At 39.3% G+C, this 17,831-nt stretch overlaps 1 protein-coding gene across 1 annotated transcript in view; it reads left to right on the top strand.

Moving 5' to 3' along the window:
- Positions 1–15,502, top strand: part of SLC17A8 (solute carrier family 17 member 8) — a 32,866-nt gene extending 17,364 nt beyond the window's left edge. Inside the window, exons 4-12 of the mRNA XM_027660597.1 lie at positions 290–404; positions 1,001–1,088; positions 3,956–4,042; positions 4,973–5,112; positions 6,677–6,826; positions 9,777–9,909; positions 11,164–11,274; positions 12,686–12,813; positions 13,443–15,502. Coding sequence (XP_027516398.1) covers positions 290–404; positions 1,001–1,088; positions 3,956–4,042; positions 4,973–5,112; positions 6,677–6,826; positions 9,777–9,909; positions 11,164–11,274; positions 12,686–12,813; positions 13,443–13,781 — 1,291 coding nt within the window. The 3' untranslated portion in view covers positions 13,782–15,502. The remainder of the gene's footprint in view (positions 1–289; positions 405–1,000; positions 1,089–3,955; positions 4,043–4,972; positions 5,113–6,676; positions 6,827–9,776; positions 9,910–11,163; positions 11,275–12,685; positions 12,814–13,442) is intronic.
- Positions 15,503–17,831: the final 2,329 nt, after the last annotated feature.

The following is a 17,831-nucleotide window of genomic DNA, read 5'->3' as shown; positions in this document are numbered from 1 at the left end:
CAATACCTCCAGGCCTCCAGTACCTACATCCATATCTAATCCTCTTGATACAAATAGAAGTCCAGCACCTTTATTTAAGCATGTACAGAAATCTGTTCCATTCAGAGAAGAAAATGTATAGACTACCTGAATATTTATCCCCTTTTGACAATAAGGGGATTTTACAAGTATTTGGGTTGTTGAGATGGTGGTTAAGTGTAATTGACTCTGCAACTATAACTGAAAACAGTGTCCCTTCTGAAAAAATAGACAATAATTGTATTCCCTTTCATGGTGCTTTTCTCCACAGAGTATTTGGAGCAGCTATCTTTCTAACATCTACACTGAACATGATCATCCCTTCTGCAGCAAGAGTGCATTATGGTTGTGTGATGTTTGTAAGGATTCTTCAAGGTCTGGTGGAGGTAGGAGCACTCACCATTTTGGTCCTTTCAAACATAGTTTGTTTTTTGAGATTTGGTTCTAAAACACTGTAAGATCTTTTTGATCAAGCTTTCTGATCAATCTACAGTTTAACTTGTTACTTATTTTTAGATGATAACTCTTTAATCATACTGATTTATATTTTTAAGTTTACTTACAAGTAAAGAAAAAATTATATTTCTGGTGCAGCAGTTTGAGCTATTTTAGTTTACTTGTGCCGTCCACTGCATATACTAAACAGCATTTTTACCTCAGAATGCATGTATTACTATTGAAGTAAAAAGTAATCAAGATCGGTTTGACATCTTCATACCCAAACAATTGAGCTCTTCCAAACTTAACTAACCCTTCCTACCTCATTCCATGATGACAAACAGCTAGACAGTATGGATAGTATGAGCAACTACAATACCCTCAGGCACATGGTGTAACTCTTGGGAATGGTCCTGTGCAGGGCCAGGAGTTGGACTCGATGATCCTTGTGGGTCCCTTTCAACTCAGCATATGCTGTGATTCTGTAATACTTTAAGTGGAATGCAGTGAAAGTAAATCATATGATGTGTGAAATGTCTGCCAGGGCGTCACCTACCCAGCCTGTCATGGGATGTGGAGCAAATGGGCTCCGCCGCTGGAGAGGAGCAGGTTGGCTACCACATCATTCTGTGGTAAGTTGATAGTTTATGTGGTTTATATAAGTACATATTCCTACTGGATTTATTTCATTAATTTCATTATTTGAAAGAGAAATACGAACCCTCTGCCCTTTGCTACAATCAACTTGTACTCTAAGCTCAGGAACCTGAGAGTCCTTTTTGTTTAATATGTCACCATTTTATCATTTGAAGCCAACACTCATAATGGCTCTCATAGTAAACTAAAATGGGTCTAAAGGTGTCACATGAAAGAAATTAGATTGTATTTTTTTATCTGCTCCATCCTTAGTGATTCCATTTATTATACATACTGAATGGATGCTCCTAAACAAACACATACTCAGAAATTATCTTAAAAGGGCTTTAGGCTGGCTTCTCAATATACTGCAGTGGAGATGATGTAACTTCTCGCCAGTAGCCATTCTGCTTCATTCTGACTTATGATCAAACATGTACTTTGCCCTTTTCTCTGAGTCCCTTTCCAATGCTGACAGCTGAAGATGAATGTCTGTAGGAGAAAATGTTCAATAGAAAATGTAAAAATCATTAAAAAAATTCTGTCCATGAGCGGTGGAGTTGTAAGGCTAGGGAAAATACAGCACTAAAATACGAGATAAAGGATAAAAGGAGGAGTGAAGCAAGAGGAAAAATCCCATGTTTTTATATTATGGGAATTTTATTTTTATTACAGATTACTTCAGGATTTAGTGATTATTTAAATGTTTCCATTTTCTGCAGAAGAACAGATCAGAAGAAAAGTCTCTCCACACTCAGTGCTCTCTCCTTGAAACCCTAGCACTGGATATAGAAAGATCATAGAATCATAGAATCAGCTGGCTTGGAAGGGACCTCTGAGGTCATCAAGTCCAACCCTTGATCCACTACCGCTGCAGTTGCTAGACCATGTCTAGCAACATGGTCTAGTCTCATCTTAAAAACCTCCAGAGGCGGAGAATCTACCACTTCCCTGGGCAGCCCATTCCAATGCCTGATTACCCTTTCTGTAAAGAATTTCTTCCTAATATCTAATCTAAACCTCCCCTGGCACAACTTAAGACCATGTCCCCTTGTCTTGCCTGGGAGAAGAGACCAACCCCCACCTGGCTACAGCCTCCTTTCAGGGAGCTGTAGAGAGTGAGGAGGTCTCTCCTGAGCCTCCTCTTCTCCAGGCTGAACAACCCCAGCTCCCTCAGCCTCTCCTCATAGGACTTGTGCTTGAGTCCCTTCACCAGCCTACTTGCTCTCCTCTGGACCTGCTCCAGGACCTCAATATCCTTCCTAAACTGAGGGGCCTAGAACTGGACACAGTACTTGAGGTGTGGCCTCACCAGTGCTGAGTACAGGGGAAGAATCACTTCCTTGGACCTGTTGGCCACACTGTTCCTGATCCAGGCCAGGATGCCATTGGCCTTCTTGGCCACCTGGGCACACTGCTGGCTCATGTTCAGCTTCCTGTTGATTAGAATCCCCATGTCCCTTTCTGCCTGGCTGCTCTCCAGCCACTCTGTCCCCAGTCTGTAACACTGCATGGGGTTGTTGTGGCCAAAGTGCAGGACCCGGCACTTGGCCTTACTGAACCTCATCCTGTTGGAATCAACCCAACTCTCCAGCCTATCTAGGTCCCTCTGCAGAGCCCTCCTGCCTTCCATCTGATTGACTACCCCCAGCTTAGTGTCATCTGCAAATTGCTGATGATGGACTCAATCCCTTCATCTAAATCATCAATAAAGATATTAAACAGAACTGGACCCAACACTGATCCCTGGGGGACACCACTAGTGACTGGCCGTGAACTGGATGTAGCACCGTTCACCACCACTCCTTCAGCTCAACACCAGTTTTAGTGGCTACAGATCACTGAGTCTTGCACTTGAAAGATGCATAGGAACAATGGAAAAATTAGGAAACCCCATATTAACCAGGTTCCTGGTTTCTCTGTCTACATTCTGGCCTAGGGCTTTTCTATTGCTGTAGGAAAAATGAACTACATGGAGATGAGGAGAAGGATCACTGTGAACCATTGCAGAGGAATATTTGCTAATGAGTAGATTATTAACAAGTGTTTATTAGTGAAGTATGTAATACTCTCAAAACCACAAGTATCTCATTTCCTAGAATAATTCAAAGCAACACTCTTCACACGTGAAGCCACTAGCACTGTCTTGCACTGAAACCTGCTGTCCAGATTGCACTTAAATACTCATCTCTTTCTACAAGTCACTTGGAAATATATTTCACCGCTATTATATATTTCACAATCAGAAACCTTGGCGCAGACCACGTTTTTATCCTTTCTTTTCACATCAATATTTGCTTGTTTATTCCAACTGTTTGTTTATGCCTCTGATACGAACTAAACATGGCTTCACAGACTCAGGTTTGGTTTGAACACTCTCTCCACTGCTAGCCCTTGCGTGGTCATGGATCTAGAGCCATGACAAGAGCCTCCCCGAATATCTGCAATCATCAGGATTCCTTGATACCAATGAAGACTTCCAAAACTTGGGTCATTAGCTTCTCCAAAACTCACCTCATATATCATGGGGTTAGGTGAGATTTCCCACTCGAGTGCATATGTACAGCTTATGCCTCTGTGATGGTTTGTCGTCAGTCTTGGATTTGCAGATCCTATTTACCTACAGGGCACAACCCTTCTAACTGCAAAATGAGACTGGTGATCTCACACCAACAACAGTCAGTCCTTCCCACCATCCCAAGCAAAATTTTGGAACTTCCATCCAATTTTCCACGTTTATAAAAAATCAGCCAAACATGTCCCTCTGGTTCTTCCCCCATGAACACCTGTCTGGATCATCTGTTCTGAAAGCTGGGCACACCTGTCATGACTGATACGTTTTACTAATCCATTTTCTCCTCAGGGTCTTATGCAGGTGCAGTGGTCGCCATGCCACTGGCAGGTGTGCTGGTACAGTATATAGGATGGTCATCTGTCTTCTACATTTATGGTGAGTTGCTTAACATGAAGGACCTCTGCCACTAGACTGGTACTGCCAGCTATTCACTTAAACCTGTCTAACAAGTATGGATCAAAGTTGTTTTGATGAATGAAGAGGTTGCAAATGGGTATTCTAATTTATTCTCTAGTTATTACAGATTCTGAGAGCTTTCATTTTGTAATCATCTGTTACAAAAGGTTGTAAAATTGTCATGACCAGGCTACAGCCCATGGTTACCCAGTGACAGGGCTGGATACAGTTGCAAAGGTTCCTCTGTAGCACAAACAGTTGTGTGGTGTCTGCCCCAGATGCACACTAACAGTGAATGCCACAGCATATGCTGCCTAGCGGGAGCCCAATGCCTCTGAAAACTTCTGCCCCGAGAAATCTTCCCCATGCTGCCCATCTTCAATAAAGCAATGCCACCTCTACAAAGCGGTACCACTACACAGGTATGGCCTTGTTGCTGATCTGTGGTGCCTCATTCTTCCAGCCTCCAGTATGTGGTAGAGCTGGCTCCAACCTAGCCTTGCATATCAGTGACCCAGTTAAGACAGGTTTTCTCTGTTTTCTCTGGAGGTACAGGACACACCACAGAATTTACCAACACCATCTGATTGTGAAATCCCTTTATGCAGATTTTGATCATGTTATGGCCTGTCTGCTTTTTTCCTTTCCCAGGTTCTACACAGAGCTTTCCTTCTGCCTTTTCTCTGACCTGTGCATAACATGTAATACAAACAACAAAATGCTCAAATACTTTGCCAGAAGGCATACAATATACATAGAGTTAGTTACTGTACTTTGTTACTTCCCTGGGCATAATTTCTGTGCAGGTTTGGTTTAACTGGCACTTGAAACAAACTTCAAGACTTGCAGATACTGAAGTGTAGCTTTATTGGCTTTTAAAATCAAGCTTTGCTATTCTGGCCTCTGCAGGAATGTTTGGGGTTGTTTGGTACATGTTCTGGTTGCTTCATGCCTATGAGAGTCCTGCTGCGCATCCAACAATAACCAACGAAGAAAGAATATATATAGAAACAAGTATAGGAGAAGGAGCTAGCCTGGCTAACGCAAGTGTAAGTAAAAAAAAGGCCTTTCTTGTTATAATTTGTGAGCACTTTGCACAAGATGAGCGTAAGACTGGATGGATACTGCTAACTGCCAAGAGTGGTAGAACTAGTTTCTGTTGATGTTTAGGGGTTTTTCCTTTTATGAAAATTACAGGATCAGGTTCATGCAGCTGGAGAGGATGAGTACAGCAACAGGAAAACACATAATGCTGTTTCAGCCCATGGTTTATATAGCTTCCCAGATCTAGGGAGGGAAGGGATGGGGTGCAAGGGAGAACAACACATTCTGGTCTCCTGCTCTTGAGTAACTGTCATGCTTGTTCTAAAAAACATTAATGTATTTAACTAAATAAGAAACCTGGCTGCAGATGTTAATTTATCCATCTGCCTTTTGATCTCCTATTAAGGATGATTGCAAATCTGAAAGTTTAAGGACAGATTTTCTGCCCTACTCACTTTCACAGCAGCTCAGGTCCTTCCTTAAGGCTCCTTATCCTCTCTCTGGGAAGATCCTGGAAGATCCTGGAAACTTTGAGCTAAAATCTATTTTGCCATCAAACTTCTCTCCATTCCCTTAGGTAACTTATTTTTGCTAATAGTAAAAACCAAAGATGTTTCTGTTAAACTGCTTTTTCTTGGCTTTTAGTCTTGAACATTTTGGAACTAAGTAACTCCAAGCTTTTTCCTCTACATATTTTGGGTAATAGCCTTGTTGAGAGTGTAAAACACGAGGCTCTGCTTTTGAGCATGCTCCTGAGATTTGGCTGAAGTCAATGAGGTCTTGGCTGGAAACACACATCCTTTTTCCAGATCATGGATTTTCCTTGCTGTATGGTGGTTTTAAAGTAAAGGACACTAATACCACCTTCATGTGTTCGCACACAACTGCAGGCATACGGCTGCCTGTAAAACACAGATAACTTTTTTTTTAAAAAAGGAGAATGTCAATGCATGTTGCCATAGCTACATATTTCACCTTCTGATTTGAATTCTATTACAAATGAATAGGTCTCTGAAGTGTGTTTTATTCCTCATGTATGGAGTACTGGAGCATAAATAGAAATTGAAAATGCCAAAAGCAAGTTACAGAAATTAAATTCTCTACCACAGGTTTTTTTTTTCTTAACTAAATTAATTAATTTGAAGCAGGTAGCTGCTTGTTGCTGTACTGCTTATGTCTCTTAGCTTGGATAATGCTTTTTTCCCACTCCTTTCAGAAGAAAGTGCCAAACTGCATCATACCAAAAGGTGGGGAATGACACAAGGTTTTCTCTAGTTTTCTTTGATTCTGTTACTGATCCTGTTATCCCAATAGCAGGACTCCAGTAGACCTCATGTAATTTCAGTAAGCAGGGCAATATTAGCGCAGTATTCATTTTAAAAATCTTAACTATTCTAAGAAAATGTCTCTACCTGTTTTTTGCCATTAATTCAAGAGGTATATTTCACTTGCATTCTTAGTGATCTGCAATGTAAGTTGCATGCAATGTTCTGGATAGTCTTAATAATAAAAAACACCGGTCCTTTATTCTACCTTTGTCTACTCAATTTTTGTGGCTTTTTTCCCTAGAAATTTAGTACTCCCTGGAAGAGATTTTTCACTTCAATGCCAGTTTACGCAATCATTGTGGCAAACTTCTGCAGAAGCTGGACCTTCTATTTGCTCCTTATAAGTCAGCCTGCTTACTTTGAAGAAGTCTTTGGATTTGCAATAAGCAAGGTAAATGTCTGGGATGAAGCAGTGACCTTCAGACCTCACCCTAGGAGATGCACCAGGGGAGGCTCAAGTTGAAAGTCAGGAAGAATTCTTCACTGAAAGAGTGGTTAAGCATTGGAATGAGCTGCCCAGGGAGGAGGTGGAATCACCAGTCCGGAAGTGTTCAAGAAATGTATGGACGTGGCACTTAAAACATAGAGCTATGGTTTAGTTGGCATGGTGATGTTTGGTCAAAAGCTGGACTCAGTTATCTTGGAGGTCTTTTCCAGCCATAGTGTTTCTATGATTCTATGTAGAGTACTTGAGGAGAAATCAGATAATTCCAGTAGATTATTCCCAGAATTTTTTGCCACCACCATTTCATTAAAATCAGTATTGTTACAGTCCCTCTTCAGAGCATGAATGAGGAATTCAGAATAATTGTTTCAGAAAAGTTTTCCCTTTTAAAAAAACATTCCTTTAACAAACCTACTTGCTATGTGGTAATTATTTTCAAGCAACTCTATGGCTGACAATGATAACAAAGGTAATCATTATTTATGTGTTCTGGGAGCACAGTGTGTCCAAGTTACAACATGGTAGCGATGACACTCTGAATGGCCAAGTACAACATACAGATGAAGATCATGGATATAAGAAAAATTAGATTTGTTTATTCTGAGCTGCTTTTCATAAATGCTGGAGTTGCACCCCTCTGTACCTCACTAATTTAAAACCAACATAAAACTGACTGACTGTCAATGTAATGAGGTTGTGCATTCTAGAAAGTAAACTCAAACTTATCACTAAATTACTGCTTCAAGGAAACGCTTCTAGATGATGTCATGCTGATCACTAAAATTCAGTAGCCCGGGGGATGTATTGAGTCTGATCCTGTTTGACGTCTTCATTAACGATCTGGATGATGAGGCAGAGTGTACCCTCAGCAAGTCTGCAGATGACATAAAACTAGGAGGAGTGTCTAATAGGTTATACAAGGTTGTGCTGCCATACAGAGGAACCTTGGTAGACTGGGGAAATGGGCTGAAAGGAACCTCATAAAGTATAATAAGGGAAAGTGCAAAATCCTGCACCTGGGGAGAAACAGTTCCATGCTGGGATCTGCCCAGCTGGAAAGTAGCTTAGCGGAAAAGGACCTGGGAGTCCTGCTGGACACCAAATTGGATATGAGCCAACAGTGTCCCCTCGCAGTAAAGACTAATGCTATCCTGAGCTGCATTATGGAAAGGTCATCAGGAAAAGGGAGGTGATCTTTACCCTCTACACAGCACTGGTGAGGCCACACCTGAAGTACTGTGTCCGATTCTGAGTTCTCCAGTACAAGGGAGACATGGACATATGGAGAAAATTCAATGAAAAGCCATGAAGATGATTAAGGAATGGGAACAATTCTCCTATGAAGAAAGGCTGAGAGAGTTGGGACTATTTAACCCGGAGAAGAAAAGGCTCAGCAGGATTCTCATCAATATGTGAAAATATCTGAAGGGACAGTGTAAAGAAGATGAAACCAGGCTCTTTCAGTAGTACTTAGTCACAGGTCAAGAGGCAATGGGCACAAACTGAAACATGGGAGTTTCCCTCTGAACATCAGGAAACACTTTTATACTGTGAGGGTGACAACACTGGCACGGGTTGCCCAGAGAAGTTGTGGAATCTCCATCCTTGGAGACATTCAGAAGCTGTCTGGACACATTCCTGGGCAACCTTCTCTAGGTGATCCTACTTGAGCAGAGGGATTGAAGATGATGACCTCCTGAGGCTCCTTCCAACCTCAACCACTCTGTGATTCTGGGATGCTATGGAAATCTAAAGAAGATGAACATCAGTTTGTAGGCTGTAATCCCACAAGAATAAAAATGCACGCATACCTTTACATATATGCTTATTTAATAATATGTAAAATTATTAAATTATTGCCAGGTTTTATGCTGCACCGTCTTCAGTCCATATACAATGTACAGGCGTTTCCTTCCTTTACATAGTGACAGGTGGTGGGAATAGACTGTTTATTCAGAAAGGAGCTCCTTGAGAACCTGAATAACAAAAATATATAAAACCAAGATAGAGCACTCCAATATCAGGACACATAAGACAGGACTTTGTGATGTCTACAACAGAATTTGATATAAACAGTCTTCTAAGCAACTCTTGAGAGTAGCCATGGAAGAGTAGGTGTATTGATGATATTTCTGAGGGGAGATTCTCACCTGTGCTCTGGTTTCTCCTCCTGGGCTGTAAGGAGATATTTCTTCCATTACCCAGCTTTGAGCATCAGATAAATTACAGCAGTTTTCTTGTGCTTCTTTGTTGGTTATTGGAGAGAGGAAAAACTCCATCAGAGCATAAGCATCAGACTTTTTAGTTAGAGTTCTCTTTTTAATCTTTATTATATCTTGTGTCTCTTCCCCCTGCCTCTTGAATATGCACAAATATGCACAAATATGCAGCACTCTTTCTACTGTCAGGAAATAAATAGGAACAGAGAAAAAACCTACCTGCCCTTCTCTCCTTCAGAGAGGGATGGAGGGAGAAAGGCAGGAAGGGGGGAAGGAAGGAAAACCACCAGGTTAGTCCCAAAAAAATGAAGGAAGGTGCCCAGGCTCTTTCCACTTCACTGGTGCCTTAGGCACTGGTCAACCATGCTGTGGCTCATATATTGCCATTACTGAGAAGCTCTGGGATGAAAACCTCTATTAACTGGACAAAAGTTTGCTGGAGTCTCTCAAGCTCCTAGAAATCCCTAGATGGGATAAAGGTAGTTTAAGGTCACACAGGTCTTAGCTGCAGTTCCTATTGGACCTGTCTGCAAACCTCCCACCCAAGAATCTAGGATAAAAAAGTATCTAATGGTGATAAGGTGGAAAGAGATGAAGGAAAGTTATGGTTCCTAATTTCTTCCCCCTAAGTCTTGAAGGAGGATGTGAGCAGTAAGCAGCCATTTGTCTAATTGCAGGTTGGCCTTTTGTCAGCAGTTCCTCACATGGTCATGACAATCATTGTACCCATCGGAGGGCAGCTAGCAGACTTCCTACGGAGCAGGAAGATCTTAACCACCACCACTGTAAGGAAGGTCATGAACTGTGGAGGTACTGTTGGACTCTGAAAATATGATATTTCAATTGTATGTTACAAATATAATAGTTAATTCATGTTTAATTTTAACAAAATGATTTATTCAAGATTGCATTTACAGCTGGTTAATCTGAAACATTAAATGGAGAGCTGATGTCTCATGGCATAAATCCTTATTCATATGAACATGCTTTTAAAAATGGAGGAGGCAGGAAGTCTGGTTAATAATTGAAAAGGCAATAGAATAGTATGGTCAAATAGGCCTCATACTGCAAACTCATACAGACAAAGTTAACCCTGCACCATGGTGCTGGAGAGACCCTTTCCCAGCGGATACAGTCTTGTAATAACTGGCAATGTTCCCATTTGATACTTCCAGCAGAACTCACTGGCAAGTTTAAGCAGGAAACTTTGGGACAAAAAAAGGTTGAAGGATGGACAGGCTCATTTTTACTCAGCACAAAGTAATTTGTTTCCAGTTCAGTCACTGAACTGCAAAATCAGTGGCATCTACCTGTAAGGTTGATACTAAGTTAGAGAAAAGATTTCAAGCCAGATAGCCTGTGGTGCAGTTAGTTGTCCACTGCCAATTGCTGGCTTACATTATTTATGGATAGTAGGGGCTGCTAGAAACAGAGATGCCTGCAATTAGAAATACCACACAACTTGCTATGCATCTTCACAAAAGATGCTCAAATTCATTGTATTTTCAGGGCATATTAATAGTGTCATTAAAAAAAACAAACCAGAAGGATTGTACTGTTACATATTAGAAAATGTGAATTCGCAGTAAAGACTGGAAGTGTCCTGTGATGCCCAGGGATGTCCTATGGTGTTGGTAGCACACTTGTATGTAAAATACTCTTTTGTTCCATTTACCAAGAGCATCTTGTATCACTACAACCCTGAGAAATTGAAGGCAAGTGTTTTTCTCCTTTGCCTATGATGGTTTTGTGTTTGTGAATTTTCTGCCCTTTTCACATTCACTTTCTCATTGTTTTCCTGTACTGTTCAGTGAATTAACTTCACCAACTGCTTGGGTGGTTTATACAGCAATGAATGAGGAGTAAAAAAAAAACATATTCTCAAACAATAAATATACAAATATTTCTGCAAATCCACAAAGTTCCCAAGTATGTTTAAGAATAGCTATAAGATACAAAAGAATTTTGTCTCATTTTAAGCTTCTAATCTGGATAGTCCTTATTAGCATCTCCATGACCAATAGTAATTTAAATATAATTCATTCTCATGTGTTTCATTTGAAGGCTTTGGGATGGAAGCAACCTTGCTTTTGGTGGTTGGTTACTCTCATACAAAAGGAGTGGCCATTTCCTTTCTTGTGTTAGCAGTAGGCTTCAGTGGCTTTGCCATTTCAGGTAAGAATTACTCTTATTCTTGGTTTTACTGTTCCTGATAAAAGTGATGTTATTATCCTCGCTGTTCTTACTGTCATAATTTCTATTATTATGTTTGCACTTAATGTGGCTACTTATGGGTTGTTCTCTATTTCTTCCCATATCAGAAATAATTTACTTTGGAATCTATAAAATATATTGCACACAGAACATGAAACTTTGAGAGAACCTGCTTTTTATTGATTCCGGTTTACATCAGCGTTCTGCTGTTTTCTAATATAATTTTACAGAGTCAGTTGTCAATTTCTTCTTGTTTAAACTGTATCCCTAAAATGAGAAAGAGAGAGAGAGAGAGAAGGAAAGAATTACTCTGCAATGAATAGCTGCACAAGGGCTATCAGTTGCAATTCTGCCCCAAGCCCTAGTGGCTGGTTTCTGCTTTCTAGGTCAGCCCTCTCTCTGTTGTGTCCTACAACCAGCCCTTCTCCAGAACAGATGTTTCTAACACTTTCATGGGTCTCACCAATCTCAGGCTGTTTTGTAGCACCATCAGTATTATCATTCCTAAAAAATACAAAACCTTCTGTTGTGAAAATGGAAGGACAACATCTTCTAAGAAGACTGCCAGGAAGATGGATCTATTGAACCAAATTAACCAGAAAAATAACTGCTGGTCTTCAGTTATTTCAGGATTATGCAGATGGGAAGTGGTTTTATAACTCAGTTATGAGATCGTTGCATAGCAGGTCATTTCTCTTAATCAGTTTTTATTGCAGGATTTACCCAGTAGTTCACTTCTTACTGTATTTAATACCATGCACTTGGAATTCACCATCATTTCTTGTGATCAACCTTACTTTGTATGACTAATTTTCATTATCTAAGGCATGACAATTCTCTGAGTATTTGGTATTTGACTTTTAGTATTTGTTTTTATTTCTTAATAAAATATGTACCCAGAAGACACACTAGTAAGGGTAATTATATTTTTCCTACTGGTTTATATTCTGCTTTTTTATCATGTTGTTAAACTGCTACTTAAAATACCAAAAAGCATGTGTTAAAAACCACTACTACCTAAGTAAAAAAGATAGAAGATATTTTACTAATATGAGGTATTGATTTCTTAATTAAAAATATTTCGTGGGAGTGCTGTTTCAGGATGAGAAGATGTGAAGTACAGACACTTAAAACTCTAAATTATATACAATATGATCTCCAGAGGTGGGGGGGAAAAGGGAGCTTTGAAAAAGAATAGAGTTGCAATGTCTTCCATATTTATCACCAAGAAAATACTCTTCCTCTTTCTAATACATATAGTAGTAGGGTTCCTACCTTTTTCAGGCTCCTTCAGCCAGAATGGCTGTAGAAAGCCCTGTGGGCCTGGTAGAGCAACGCTGCATAGCTGACCACTGTCTCTCATTTTTTGTAGGATTCAATGTGAATCACTTGGACATAGCCCCACGTTATGCCAGCATTCTGATGGGGATCTCCAACGGTGTGGGGACACTGTCAGGAATGGTGTGCCCACTCATTGTTGGTGCAATGACAAAACATAAGGTAACATTCCTCCATGTTTTCTAGGAGAAGCGTTGGGTAGTGCAACGAAAGTTAAGACTTTTCAAAGACTGCTGGGTATTCCATTTCATCATTGGTCTCTGTAGCTGTTTTCTGTTGTTGTTTGTCTTAAACATTCACTTTTATAGTACCATGGTGACCTGATTCTTAGGTATTATAAACTACTTATCTGTGTAGGGAGATACTATTTTATACCCCTGAGACTGAGTTTCTGCAATATCTCCATACAACTGTGCAATGCTTATAGGGCTTGGGAAACTCCTTTACAATGCATCCCTGGTAGGGTTCCTAAGTAATCATTGATCTACAATAAGATTAACTTAGTTGTTAGAGAAATCCCTATATTTCTAACTCCATGAATATTTCACATGCAAGAGAGAAACTTCAACATGAGAAAAAAATGCAAGGAAACCCAAGTTTTATTATTTTAGCTGTTGTTATGGAAAGAAAAGAAGTTCTTCACTGTGGTTGTTATAAATTGTTTTATCCACAACATCAGAAATCAAACAGTGATCACAATCTTTGTTAAATATAGGCTAATTCATGGTGTAATTCAGAGAGTAATATTTCTTTTTACTGGAAACTTAATGAGACCTGCACCATTCTTTCAGACCCGTGAAGAATGGCAGAATGTCTTTCTGATCGCAGCCCTGGTGCATTACAGTGGTGTGATATTCTACGCCATCTTTGCTTCTGGGGAGAAGCAGGAATGGGCTGACCCTGAAAACCTCAATGAAGAGAAATGTGGCATAATTGATCAGGATGAACTGGCTGAAGAAACAGAGATGAACAATGAAACTTTTGTAAGTCCAAAGAAAATGTACGGTGCTACCAGTCAAAATAGTGAAGTACAGAGAAGGGAATGGAGGAAGCAAAAGCAAGTAACTCAAGACATGGAAGAACAGACTTCTTACCATTATGAAAATGGAAATTTTCAAGATTTGTCTTAATACTTGAAACTGTAAGATTTGTATAGCATCTACTCCCACGACTCCTTCTGCCTAGCCACCCCAAATCATCAGGTATCCATGTTTATTCTCTTATTCAATTATGTAACATCTGACCACTTGGCCAGATTCAAGGGGTGATAGTTCCCTCCTAATAGTGTGGAAGAGGGCTCATGGCAATGCAACTGGGAGAATTGATACTAAATCCTCTCCCAGCCATCGTATGCCCTTGGAAGTGTTTCTGTGCCCATTAGCTGACCAGCCAGTAGGGCTCCTGCCTGATGCAAGCTGTAAGACTGACTGCAGGAGCAAGGAGTTCCCTCATCTTCTCATCTGAACAGAGAAAGGACAATTCATATCAGATGGATCCACAGTGATCTGTGTAATCACTGGTACTCCAGTGGTGCGACAGTCTGCTGTGAGTGACCCTGCTTTGCCTTTTTAGGATTCCTCTAGATTGACATTTGAACTGCTTATTCCATGTCAAAACACTAGCCCGTGCTAAAAGATCAGAGTAGAAGGAAAAGCAGATTTATAACAGTCAGCTGTAATTAATTATTAATGGTCACTCAACAAGAGGGAGTGGAATATGTAGCAAAAGTGGAATAGTGTTGCTTCAATTGTTCATGCAAATTGATAGAAAATCTTCTTTATATGCATAACCCACAGAGTCTGGATAAGGCAATAAAATGGATACTTGTAAAATTTCACCCTCTGCAAAGATTTTGTGCTGGCATGAAATAATTTTGAATACAAAATCATCGTTAGTGATGCAATATTATTACTCCTTATGAAAGGAAATCTTAGTCCTGTTTGGACTAGGATTCTCACTCAATTCATTATTGTGAAGTAATTTAAATATATTTTTCTAGTATTATACTGATAGAGTTCCTGGTCTCAACACCAACAGTCCTCATCTAAGTGAATGAGCTTCCTTACAGGAGTAAAGTCTTTAGTTCTGGGTTTGTAACTTTTCAATGCCTCAGTCTTGGTTTTGCTACAAATGAAGCACTGTACCATTTGAGAGTTATGAGGGTACCTATGTCCAGAAGTAATTCTCTTTTGTCATTGGTATATGTTTGACAGTATAAAGTGGCTTTAGCCTTTTTCTACCATTTTTAGAATCAACCAGTGGAGTATGCTGTGTCATCTCAAACAGTTAGCTGCAGCTCAGAGACTCATTGTAACATCAAAACTCTTTTCAGAATGGATAATTTCAGTAAGCTGTGTTTTAATTTGTCTCTCATCATGACTATTGCCTCATTAAACTCAAGTGAAAGCTATGATGTCTAGCCTACGCTGTGCTTTGTGATGTTTCAGTATTATTGTTCTCATGTACTATATATAGCCACTGTGATGCACATGAGTTTTTGAATATTTCTCATAAGCATTTTTTTTATTTTTTTGAAGTGCAATTGAATACCAGGAGTGAAATTACACTTGTACATTAATTTGAATCCACAGATGATTTATCTTCCCTACAAATGTAATTAAAAAGGGAGACTGGGAAGTTAGTTGGTTCTCTGTTCTTGTCTCTTATTTCTTTTCTACTCAGCAAAATCCAATCTACAACTGTACATAAATAAGATGGAAAGTGAGTTGAATGAATGCACGCCAAATTTGACTACAGTGAACACTTTAGTTGGTATGAGGGGATAATTTAATGATAGGGGTATTGTTATGGTACAGCTCAATCCTACTTTGACAAAAATACAGTTTATTAATGAGCCACTTCAAAAAAATCTGTTAACTTTATTCTGTTAAAATAGAAAAGAATATTTTTTTTCCAAAATTCTAAACTTTAGTTTAGACTAGAGTTGCTTATTTCACTACTGATATTCAGAGTAGGTATAAGAAAATATCTTATTTCTTGCAGCTTACAGTCAACATTTGGGGGTTTAATTGGCAGGAACCTGAGTCAAATGTTTTCATCAGTCTATCACACAGTAGCTGGTCCAGCTACTGTCAAGATATTTTGCAGTGCCTACCACAATTTACAAAGGAAAGAGGGCCATTGCGTTACATATGTGCAGAGCAAACAGATTCTTTCTCCCTCTCCAATGATGTAACACGCATATAGTTACTACAGGAACTCTTAGTAGAGTAAACCATATTATGAAGGGATTTAATATAATAATCTGTATAAGTATAATCCGACAGAGAGGAAAGAGAAGACAAGACAATGTACCATTCTAGAAAGAGTAACATTTTCTCAGAAGCAGCATCATTTTCCCAGTAATGATAAAGGGTAACTTTCCTGTCTTGTTAAGAGGAACACAAAGGGAGTGAAAGTTGTTATGACAAAGAACTACAAACATCCCAAAATTTTGGAAAATGGCCAGCTGGCCCATGAGAGCTCAGTTGCCTCTCTGGTGAATGTAGCTCCTATTTCTTAGTGTTACAGATGCGCCACAGCTGTCACAAGTGACAGTGAGCAGCTCAGTTTAGCAGGATCATTTTGTATCCACAGACTGCACTGATTTAGTGCAGTGGAAGTTTGACTTCAGAGGACATCTAAGCATTATTTAGTACCCTGAATCCAAATGGTTTAAAAACCTTTGGATAAGCTTTTGTATTTTAAAAAAAAATCACTTTCTTTCTTTCTTTTCCAAATTTAGCTTCTTCCAGAGACCTAGTATCAACTCTGACCAGTTGAAGTTATATGCATGGCACAGTGCTTTTCCTGGCACTCACATTCAGGTGTTTGGGCTGTCTTTCTCACTTTCCTTTTCATCTGTTTAAATATTTCAGGTACATTGCATGAAGCATAAACAGCAGCACTGGTTGGAAACTAGTTTTCTTTCCTGAAAATCTCTGTTACTTAATCAACTCTTTGATTTACATAGTGGCTTCCACAATCCTATATGACCAAGAATACAGACAACTTATTGAGAACAAACCGACTCTGTAACTCCAGTTTTGCTGGATATCTCTATCTGCAACCTGTTCCAATAGCATTTTATTGTGGAATCGAAGGAAGTGCAGTCACTGAGGGTGTTTCTCCTAAAACTGACTTCTTAAAATATGTTTCAGCTTGGTACATTTAAAGAATCAGGAAAACAGCTGGCATATCCCAGCCTTGACTCCCAAAAAAGGAGTGGATGTGAATAACTCAAAAGATATTTTCTAAGGAAAAATAATAGCTTGATTAAACTTCATTCATCACATTTTTTGCATATTTTTTGTCCCCACATCCAAAATAAGTTCTTCGTATTTTCAACTATGACAGTGCTCATACAACTCAGAGTTGGATTTGAAAATGGCTTTTGATTGCAAAAGGGAGCAAAATTTAGTTTATACTGGAATAGAGATCTTAAGCAAGCCAGAGGAAGAGTCAGCTTTCCACAGCATGAAATCGTAAGATAGACCACAGAATATGAATTCAAGTTTGAGGAGAGAAGAAGCCGGACAGGAATGTATTGTTCAGTGTTGTTATCTTTCTTAACAAAGAAAGCTGTAGCTTTTATTTCTTTGGCAGCTTGTGTTTTTTAGGCGTTACTAGCAGAAGTTCAATGATAATTAATACTGCTCTTATATTTATGTAAGAATTAAACAAAATGTTCCTTGTCATGAAAAAAGGAAAAATTAATGATGGAAATTATAAAAATTTACCTGAGTAGGAATTTCTTCGGGGAAATAATCACTTAGTACAAAAGAATGTACAGACTTTGGGGCAAAATATATAACAAGGGCAGCCAGATGTTAACAAGGAGCCAGAAGGAGTCTCATGTGTAACATAACTAATTGAAAGTAGGAAGGTAAAAATGAACACAAGGTCATGCAAAATGTGATATGGCTTCACAAGTATGATTCCAGTTGACTCCTCTTGACAGGTAGTTACAGAGATCTAAAAGTTTAGTCACTATTTTAAATAAAATTTCATAAAAAACCAGATTTGTTACCTTCCTATTTTCCATTAAAGTCCTTAATTTTATAGTGCTATTTAATTATTCATATTTCAAGAGAGAGGAGTAGGTATTTCTTGTGGTTTGAAGAATAGATAAAAAGAGAGTAAATTGCAGCTACGAGGCAATGCAGAGGGAGGGTTGAGTT

This window comes from Corapipo altera, unplaced genomic scaffold (assembly GCF_003945725.1).
Source record: "Corapipo altera isolate COAL_440 unplaced genomic scaffold, ASM394572v1 1, whole genome shotgun sequence".
NCBI lineage: Eukaryota > Metazoa > Chordata > Aves > Passeriformes > Pipridae > Corapipo > Corapipo altera.
Note: the sequence above shows the minus strand (reverse complement) of the source record. Positions and strands in the feature narration are given on the sequence as shown.